Source organism: Onychostruthus taczanowskii, unplaced genomic scaffold, assembly GCF_017590055.1.
Source record: "Onychostruthus taczanowskii isolate IOZ18803 unplaced genomic scaffold, ASM1759005v1 scaffold504, whole genome shotgun sequence".
Taxonomy (NCBI): Eukaryota; Metazoa; Chordata; class Aves; order Passeriformes; family Passeridae; genus Onychostruthus; species Onychostruthus taczanowskii.
Window position 1 is genome coordinate 8,027 of NW_024502614.1, and position 9,006 is coordinate 17,032.

General features: G+C 54.2%; 1 protein-coding gene across 2 annotated transcripts; it reads right to left on the reverse strand.

Annotated features, from left to right (window-relative positions):
- Positions 1-2,847: 2,847 nt before the first annotated feature.
- STMN4 (stathmin 4) lies at positions 2,848-8,461 on the reverse strand. 2 transcript variants are annotated; one of them, XM_041416134.1, is made up of 4 exons: positions 8,360-8,461; positions 6,498-6,703; positions 5,384-5,575; positions 2,848-4,241 (listed from the first exon to the last, which is right to left on the reverse strand). In XM_041416134.1, exons 1-4 carry the CDS (start codon positions 8,439-8,441, stop codon positions 4,182-4,184), a joined length of 540 nt encoding a protein of 179 aa, XP_041272068.1. In that variant the 5' UTR covers positions 8,442-8,461; the 3' UTR covers positions 2,848-4,181. The 2 variants fall into 2 exon arrangements, with proteins under 2 accessions (XP_041272068.1, XP_041272067.1); XM_041416133.1 differs by having other exon boundaries at positions 2,848-4,667; positions 8,360-8,459.
- Between the last annotated feature and the right edge of the window lie 545 nt (positions 8,462-9,006).

The following is a 9,006-nucleotide window of genomic DNA, read 5'->3' on the forward strand; positions in this document are numbered from 1 at the left end:
AGATGTTCGGAGGGTGGGAATCAAATCCAGGTTGATCCATGTGGAGTTCCATGACCGCCGACCCACTGGAATTTCCCAAGGGAAGCGATGGAGGCGCTCCTGGCGGAATTTTCCACGTGGGATTTGATGGAGCAGATTTTATTCCCGAGGATTTGCATCCCATTTCCAAAGATCCTGAATATCCAGGGATACAGGGAATCAGCTCTGAGGGAAGCCGGGAGATCCAGTGCGCGTTCCCAGGGATGGAATCGCAGGAAAACGAGAAAGGATTGTGTTCCACACCCTTGGGAATAAAAATATTCCAAACGAAAGGATTCCAAAGGGAAAAAAAAAAAAACAACCTGTGAAATTTTTCCATTTCTCCTTCCATTTTCACCTCCCCACCCTTTGGCAGGCAAAGAATTCCGGATGGATTTTCCATCCATCCTAAAAGGGATCAGGAATGATCAGACGGGATTTAAAACATTTTTTTTTTTTCACTGCCTTACTCTGGATAATTAGAATTGCTTTTACTGATTTGAATAATTAATTTCAATAATTAATTTGGATAATTAATTTTAATTTTCCATGGGTAGTTTCAGCTGGAAACCCTCCTTTTTCCCTGGCTTTGCCTTTTCCTGGGATCCGGATTTGGAAGCTGGGATTTGGCTCCGCCCTCCCTGCGTTTGGTGATGAATATTTTATTTAAATTAATTCAATTAATATTTAATTAACTGACCTTCTTTCCTATTCCATGTTTTCTGAGGAGGGAAAAGTGAGATTTGTCCCTTCCAACCACTCCCTTCCCTCTTGGTGCTCTCCTGGGGGATTCTTTCCGATATTCCGGATTCTGTTTTCCCTGGAATGTCGTTTTTTTATGGATAACTCCATGGACAAGTTGCCTTCCAAGCATCCCGGAAATAAATAATTCCAAGAGAATGAACCAACGTTTTCTGGCTCTTGGTTTTCCTTGGAAGTTTTCCAAGGGTGCGAGGTGTTCCCAAGACTCCCAGATGTGTCTGGGATCGGACATTCCCGTTGGATCATCGGCCAAAATTCCATGATCTTTCCTGGATAATCAATACCCTGCTAAAGGGATTAATTAATCACTTAATAAGCAGCAGGTTAATTGATTAATGATCCCATTACTGTTATTAATCCACCATCTGATTTCCCACGTTATTAAACTCGGCAATTCCCAAACCTTGGGAATCTCACAGGGCTGATCCGGAGTGAATCCTTCCATCCTTCCTTTCCCACAGCGTTTATCCCAGGAGAAAATTCCTCCCTTTTATCCAAGTCTTGAACTCCAGAAGATTCCAGGGAATCCCTGGAGCTGCTTCCTGAGCCTCAAGGGGCTCCAGGAGATCTGGAATTTGGGAAAGGGCTGGAGGGCCAGGAGCCAGGGAATGGCTTCCAGTGGGAAAGGGGAGCTTGGGATGGTGGGATCTTGGGAAGGAATTCCCGGCTGGGCTGGAATTTCCAGAGAATCCCTGCGTCCCTGGCAGTGTCCCAGGAAAGGTTGGAGCACCCTGGGATTGTGGGAACTGACCCTGGGATGGGATTGAAGGTCCATGGATCCTATCCCAAACCATTCCGGGATTCTGGGATCAAGGACACTCAGAATCCATTCCCAGGGATTTTTATGGAATTCAGGGATGGAAAAGGGAAGGGAGACACTACCTGGAGATCTGAGATTCCCAGTAAAGCCCTTGGATCCTGAAATTCTTTTTCCAGGAGGAATCAGGATGGGGATGGATCCAGGCTGGGGGAGCCGGGAATGTGCAGCTGGATCAGGGAAGGATCCAGGGAATCCTTGGAGCCTTTTCCAGAGGCTCCAGGAGAGCTGGGATTTGGGAAAGGGCTGGAGGGGCCAGGAGCCAGGGAATGGCTTCCAGTGGGAAAGGGGAGCTTGGGATGGTGGGATCTTGGGAAGGAATTCCTGGCTGAGCTGGATTTCCCAGAAAATCCTGCATCCCTGGCAATGTTCCCTGGGATAGGGGAAGGCATGAAGGGGGAAAAATTATTCCCCAGATCCTCGTTCCTGAGGATTCCTCAGGCCATGGAGTGGGGTGATCCTGGAATCCTGGAATGGTTTGGGTGGGACGGGACCTCAAAGCTCTTCCATTCCATGGGTGGGGAAACCTGCCACCATCCCAGGTTTTTCAGGAAGTGTGGGTGGATCCATGCCCTCTTTTCCTGGTCCCTTTGGATACAGCCCCTTCCTGTCCCACCGGGACACCACGGGAATCCCAGCTGCATCCATAGGGAAGCCCAAACCCCTTTCCCTGGATTTGTCTGATCCCAAACCCGTGGGATTTGGGATTTGGGATCCCAAAACCCATCCTCAAAGATTCCCAGGATCCGGGATCTCCTTTTCCCAGAGGATTGGATCTGGAGGAACGAACACTTTGGACCCTCTGGAATGCTGCTCCTGAATTTTGGTCCCATTTTCCGGTCGAACAAAGATGGGAGAGGAACCTTCCCATTGCTTCCTCCTTGGAGCCAGAGCAGGAATTCCTGGGATTTCCTCCTGGCCCGGAGGAACGGATGGTTTTTTCCTGTTCCATGGATATTCCATGGATGGATGATCCCACCTCACCCAGATCTTTCCCAGTTTCCTCCTCTCCCAGCACACGGACGGAATTCGGATCCAACTCCCTGCTCCAGGTCTGGGACGGCAAAACTTCATGGGATGAGTTTGGAACTCCCAAATCTTCCAATCCCACCAGTTTTTGGGGAATGGGGGGGAAAACCAGCCCAGCCTCCCGCCCTAATTCCCTCCTTTCCTCTTTTTCCCAACTCCGGGATGCCCCAATCCCAAAAAAAAACACACGGGAAGCACCGCAGGGATCATGGAAACGAAAGGAAAGGCCAAGGCAGTTTTATTTACATCCGTTGTGTACAAAAAAAAGGACAGCTCGTGCCACAATCCGTCCCCAATCCCTTTTTTCCCCTTTCCCAGGATTCTCCCCGGGGCTCCGGGATCACGCTGGGCATCTCCCGGCACCGGGAAAGAGCCGTGATTCCCTCCACACCCGGATCGGAGCTCGGAATGTCTTATCGAGACATAGCGGAGACCCAAACCCTTTGTTCACATCCTGGTTGGAATTTTGGGGTGCAGCAGCACTGGGAACGCTTCCAGCTGGCAGCTGGGAATGCAGGGAATTCTCACCCCCCTGGAAAATCCAATTTTCCTTCTCCCCCGCCCTTCCTGGAGGTGAGGATTCCCCAGGAATGGCATGGCAGCTCCCAAAAAAAGCATCTCCTGGAATATTGGGGGGGTTTTCCACCCTCCCTGGTGTCACCAGGGGTTCCCATGGATATTTTTCCCTGCTCTCCACAGGGCTCCGTCCCACCTCCACCTTTTTCCCAAATTTTCCCTCATTCCCTTCCATCGTGGTCTCCGCAGCCCCGCCCTGGCTTCTCCTGCTGCTCCATCTCCGGGAGCCGATGGTTTTTCCAGCTGGAAAGGGGGATTTCATCCAAGAATTCCCACCGGGATTGTTTTTTGGGAGGTTCTTACAAAAAAGCTTCTTTGGGAATTCATGGGGCTTTCCAATGTCACCCTTGGGAAAGATCATGGGCGTCTCCAACAGCTGGGAAAAAACCTTTGGAGCAAGGGAATTTCACTCCCTGACCACCTCCAGCAGTGGTGGTGGGCAAAAAAACTTCTCCCCCTTCCCAAAACGGTGCTGGAAGGGCAAAAAAACCCGCCAGATCCGGGAAGAGATCCCAAATCCAGGCGGGAACAAGGGAGGGAGGGACACCAAGAGATTCCGCAGCCCACGGATGGGATGGGATTGGATGGAGAAGACTCCGGAGGGATTCCCGCCCGCCCCGCCTGCCCAGCACCAAATTAAAGTCACACACGACGCACATTTCCCACAATTCCCTCCCCACCCCGCTCCGTATTCCCGGGATTTCTCCCGGGGATCACCTCCTCAGCCCTCGGCTGTCCCCTCCGGACCTGGCTGACGGGCGGGACCCACCCGGGTGGGCATCCCAAAATCCCGCCCTCATCCCTTCCCTCCCCACCCTCCCCGGAACGACGACGACGACTCCGATGGCTTCACCCCTCAACTCGTCACATCCACGAACAAAGAAAGCAGAGCAACGTCCACCATTCCCACACCATTCCGACCTGGAGCTGCGGAAGCCTCCGGCACCTCCCCGGAGCTGTCAGTCCGAGCAGAGCCTCTTTACCTGGAGGCTTCTTCCTTGAGCTCCTTGTTTTTCCTCACTTCTTCCGCGTGTTTGTCCTGTGGGATCGGGAAGGAGGAGGGGAAGGAGGAGGAGGAGGAGGAGGGGAACACGCGTTAGCCGGGTTCCAGGATTCCGGGATCCCCACGGACAGCGGCTCCGGAGGGGTTGAAGGCACGAGGTTCATCCCGAGGGACGCCACGGATGGGTCACCAGCGTCCTCTCCTCCCCTGGGGTCACTTTAAGGGCTGCTGGTGGCACTTGGGGACACTTTGTCCTCGCCCTCTGGCTACGAGGGAGACGTCAACCGTCCCGGGAAGCCCCATGGAGCTGGGATTAGCTGGGATTTTCCGGCATTATCTGGCGCTCTCCGCCTCTGCCCCGGCGGAGGCGTTCGGAGAAGGGCACTGGGCGGGCTCCGGATGTTTTGGAGGGAGCTGGAGGTGGTGAGGGTGGGATTTTCCGTGCGGAGGTTGGGAACAGACCTGATTCGGGAGAGAGAAGAGGGCTGGAAGGGTGGGAATGGCTCCCAGCACGGAGCTGGGGAGCTGCCGGATCCGTGGGAAGGGACCAGGGGGAGATCCGCCAGCCCGGAGGTGGGAAATGTGCAAGGGGAGTGGCAGGGATGTGGCTGGGATGGAATTCCCAGAGAAGCTGTGGCTGCCCCTGGATCTCTGGAGGTGTCCAAGGGAAGGTTGGAGGGGGCTTGGGGCAACCTGGGATAGTCCAAGGAAAGGTTGGAGGGGGCTTGGGGCAACCTGGGATAGTCCAACGAAAGGTTGGACAAGGCTTGGAGCAACCTGGGATAGTCCAAGGAAATGTTGGACAAGGCTTGGAGCAACCTGGGATAGTTCAAGGAAAGGTTGGACGGGTCTTGGAGAAATCTGGGATAGTGGAAGGTGCCGGGGGTGAAACTGGATGATCCTAAAGGTCCCTTCCAACCCAACCATCCCAGGATTCTACAATTCCTGGGATTCTGAGTCCCACCTTGGTGGGACATGGGAAAAGGACAAGACCCAGATCCCGACTCTCTGACCTCTCCCAAGCCTACGGATCCACCCGGGCAGGATCCCCCAATCCCAGTGGGACGCCGCGCTTGGGCGGGAAGGGAAGTGGGACCCCCTCTCCGGTGGTGCCACCCCAAGATCCAGCAATATCCCGAATATCCCGACTCATCCCAAGCCCTTTTCCAGGCGCCCACCTTCTCCTGGAGGCGCTCCAACATGGCCGCCAGGTGGGCCTCGCGGTTCTCCTTGTTGGATTCCATCTTCTGCGCCAGCTTCTCCTTGGCCATCTTGATGAAGTTGTTGTTCTCCTCGATGGCCTTCTGCATCACTTCCCGCTCGTGCTCCCGCTTCTCCGCCAGGTGCTTCAGCAGCTCCGCCTCCTGGTACTGGGGACACCACGGGGACATTGCCGGGATGAAGCCACCTCTTCCCAAACCAAAAACGCGGGGGAATTCCCAACACAAAAATGGGGAACCCAAAAATGGGGGGGGAATTCCTCAACCCAAAAATGGGGAAGCTAAAAATGGGGGGGAATTACCAACACAAAAACGGAGAACCCCAAAATGGAGGGGGGGAATTCCAAACCCAAAAACAGGGGGAGGAATTCCCAACAAAAAAATGAGGAACCCAAAAACAGGGGGAGGAATTCCCAACACAAAAATGGGGAACCCAAAAATGGGGGGGGAATTCCCAAACCAAAAATGGGGAACCCAAAAATGGGGGGGGAATTACCAACACAAAAATGGGGAACCCAAAAACGGACAGGGGGGAATTCCCAAGCCAAAAATGGGGAACCCAAAAATGGGGGAGGAATTCCCCAACCCAAAAATGGGGAAGCTAAAAATGGGGGGGAATTACCAACCCAAAAATGAGGAACCCAAAAACGGGGGAGGAATTCCCCAACCCAAAAATGAGGAACCCAAAAATGGGGAACCCAAAAATGGGGAGGAGGAATTCCCAACCTGAAATGGGGAACCCAAAAATGGGGGAGGAATTACCCAACCCAAAAATGGAGAACCCAAAAATGGGGGGGGGAATTACCCAACCCAAAAATGAGGAACCCAAAAATGGGGAACCCAAAATGGGGAGGAGGAATTCCCAACCTGACATGGGGAACCCAAAAATGGGGAGGAGGAATTCCCAACCTGACATGGGGAACCCAAAAATGGGGGGGGAATTACCAACACAAAAATGGGGAACCCAAAAACAGGGGGGCAATTCCCAACCCAAATACAGGAAACCCAAAAATGGGGGGGGGGGGAATTCCCAACCCAAAAAGGGGGAACCCAAAAACGGGAATTCACCCACCTTTCTCCTCTCCTCCGCCGCTTCCAGCTTCTTCTGGATCTCCTCCAGGGAAGGGTCGCGGCGCCGGGGCAGGGAGGCGTTGAATTCCGGAATTCCGTCGAAGGATGGCGGCTTCAGGATGACCTCGAAGGATTGGCCCGAGGTGCGCTTGTTGAGCTCGATCACTTCCATGTCGGAGATGACGCACCAGGTCAGATCCACCGTGTCTGGGTGGGGGAAAAAAGGGCGTGGAATCAGCGCCGGGAATTCCCATCCCGGGATTTCCGCGCCCGCGGAAGCCGATTCCGCCATCCCTGGTATCCGTGAGTTTCATCCAGATTTAGCCTAAATGCATCCCTGGGGTTCAGGGATGTGGGGTGTGGTGTAGAAATTTTGGGATTCCCATGGATGGGGCTGAGCTGGGGGTTGGGAATGTCCCTGTGTCTCCATCTCTCCCTGGTTTGGGGAATTGGATCATGATCCCATTCCCTGGATAACCTGGAGGAGCCCCCCAAGGCTCTTCCATTTCCTCTGGACCTGGATCGGGGTGAATCACTTGGAGCTGAAAAATAGGGATATGGGATGAAGGGATGAAGGGATAAAGGGCTCCTGGAGCCTCCCTGGATCCCAACCCATCCATGGGGTCGGGTTGGGAATATTTAGGAGAGCTGAGGGTTGGGAATGTTCCTGTCTCTCCATCTCTCCCTGCTTTGGGAAGTGGGAATGGGACCGTGATCCCTTTTCCAGTGTGGATCCCTCTTGGCTGGGAATCCTTTTCCACGGCCACCGGACAGGGATCAGGCTGAGAAACATGGAGCCCACGCTCCGGGATGAGGGAATGAGGATCTACCAGAGCTCCTCTGGATCCCAACCCATCCATGGGATCTGGTTGGGAATATTTGGGAGAGCTGAGGGCTGGGAATGTTCCTGTCTCTCCATCTCTCCATGCTTTGGGAATTGGGAATGGGATCATGATCCCTTTTCCAGTGTAGATCCCCCTGGATAACCTGGAGGAGCCCCCCAAGGCTCTTCCATGGCCTCTGGACATGGGTTGGGATGAATCACCCAGAGCTGAAAAATATGGATACAGGATGAGAGAATGAAGAGCTCCCAGAGCTCCTCTGGATCCTAATGCATCCATGGCGTCGGGTTGGGAATATTTGGGAGAGCTGAGGGTTGGGAATGATCCTGTCTCTCCATCTCTCCCTGCTTTGGGAATTGGGAATGGGATCGTGATCCCTTTTCCAGTGTAGATCCCCCTGGATAACCTGGAGGAGCCCCCCAAGGCTCTTCCATGGCCTCTGGACATGGATTGGGATGAATCACCCAGAGCTGAAAAATATGGATACAGGATGAGAGAATGAAGAGCTCCCAGAGCTCCTCTGGATCCTAATGCATCCATGGCGTCGGGTTGGGAATATTTGGGAGAGCTGAGGCTTGGGAATGATCCTGTCTCTCCATCTCTCCCTGCTTTGGGAATTGGGAATGGGATCGTGATCCCTTTTCCAGTGTAGATCCCCCTGGATAACCTGGAGGAGCCCCCCAAGGCTCTTCCACGGCCTCTGGACATGGATTGGGATGAATCACCTGGAGCTGAAAAATATGGATACAGGATGAGGTAATGAGGAGCTCCGAGATCTCCTCTGGATCCCAACCCATCCATGGGGCCGAGCTGGGAATATTTGGGAGAGCTGAGGGGGTTGGGTCAGCCCAAACCCCTCCAGATCCCAACCCAGCCTTGTGCTGAATTCCCAGAAAATTCCGGAGCTGCCGCTCCGTTCAAGGCTGACCCCGCTCATGCCGAGGAGGAGTTGAAGCCCCTCAGAGATCCCGGAATTCCTGGAATTCCAGGGGCTGCGGTGGGATTGGGAAGGGGGTCCCACCTTCGTAGGCGTAGGTCGGCTTGTTGAGGGGATCCGACAGGAAACAGGAGCAGAAGAGGGAGACCAGGGGCAGCTCCTTCATCTTCTCCTTGTAGGCTGGGAAGAGACGGCGGGATCGGGATCAGAGGGGCTCCGTGGGCCAGGGAAGGGTTGGGAGGTGGGGAAAAGGGATGGAGGGAATTCCAAGGGTCAGGGAAGGGGTGGGATCAGGATCAGAGGGATGAGGGGACTCCGTGGGCCAGGGAAGGGTTGGGATGGGGAGGAAAAGGGATGGAGGGAATTCCAAGGGTTGGGGAAGGGGTGGGATCAGGATCAGAGGGATGAGGGGGCTCCATGGGCCAGGAGAAGGTTGGGATGAGGGAAAAAGGGATGAAGGGATTTCGGAGGGTAAGAGAAGGGGTGGGATTGGGATCAGAGGGGTTGTGGGACTTCCATGTGTCAGGGAAGGTTTGGGATTGGGATCAGAGGAATGAGGGGGCTCCATGTGCCAGGAGAAGGGTGGGATTGGGATGAGAGGGGTTGGGGGAATTTCCATGTGCCAGGAGAGGGGTGGGATGGGGATCAGAGGGGTGGAGGGGCTGCCACATATCAGGAAAAGTTTGGGATTGGGGTCAGAGGGATGGGGGGGCTCCATGTGCCAGGGAAGG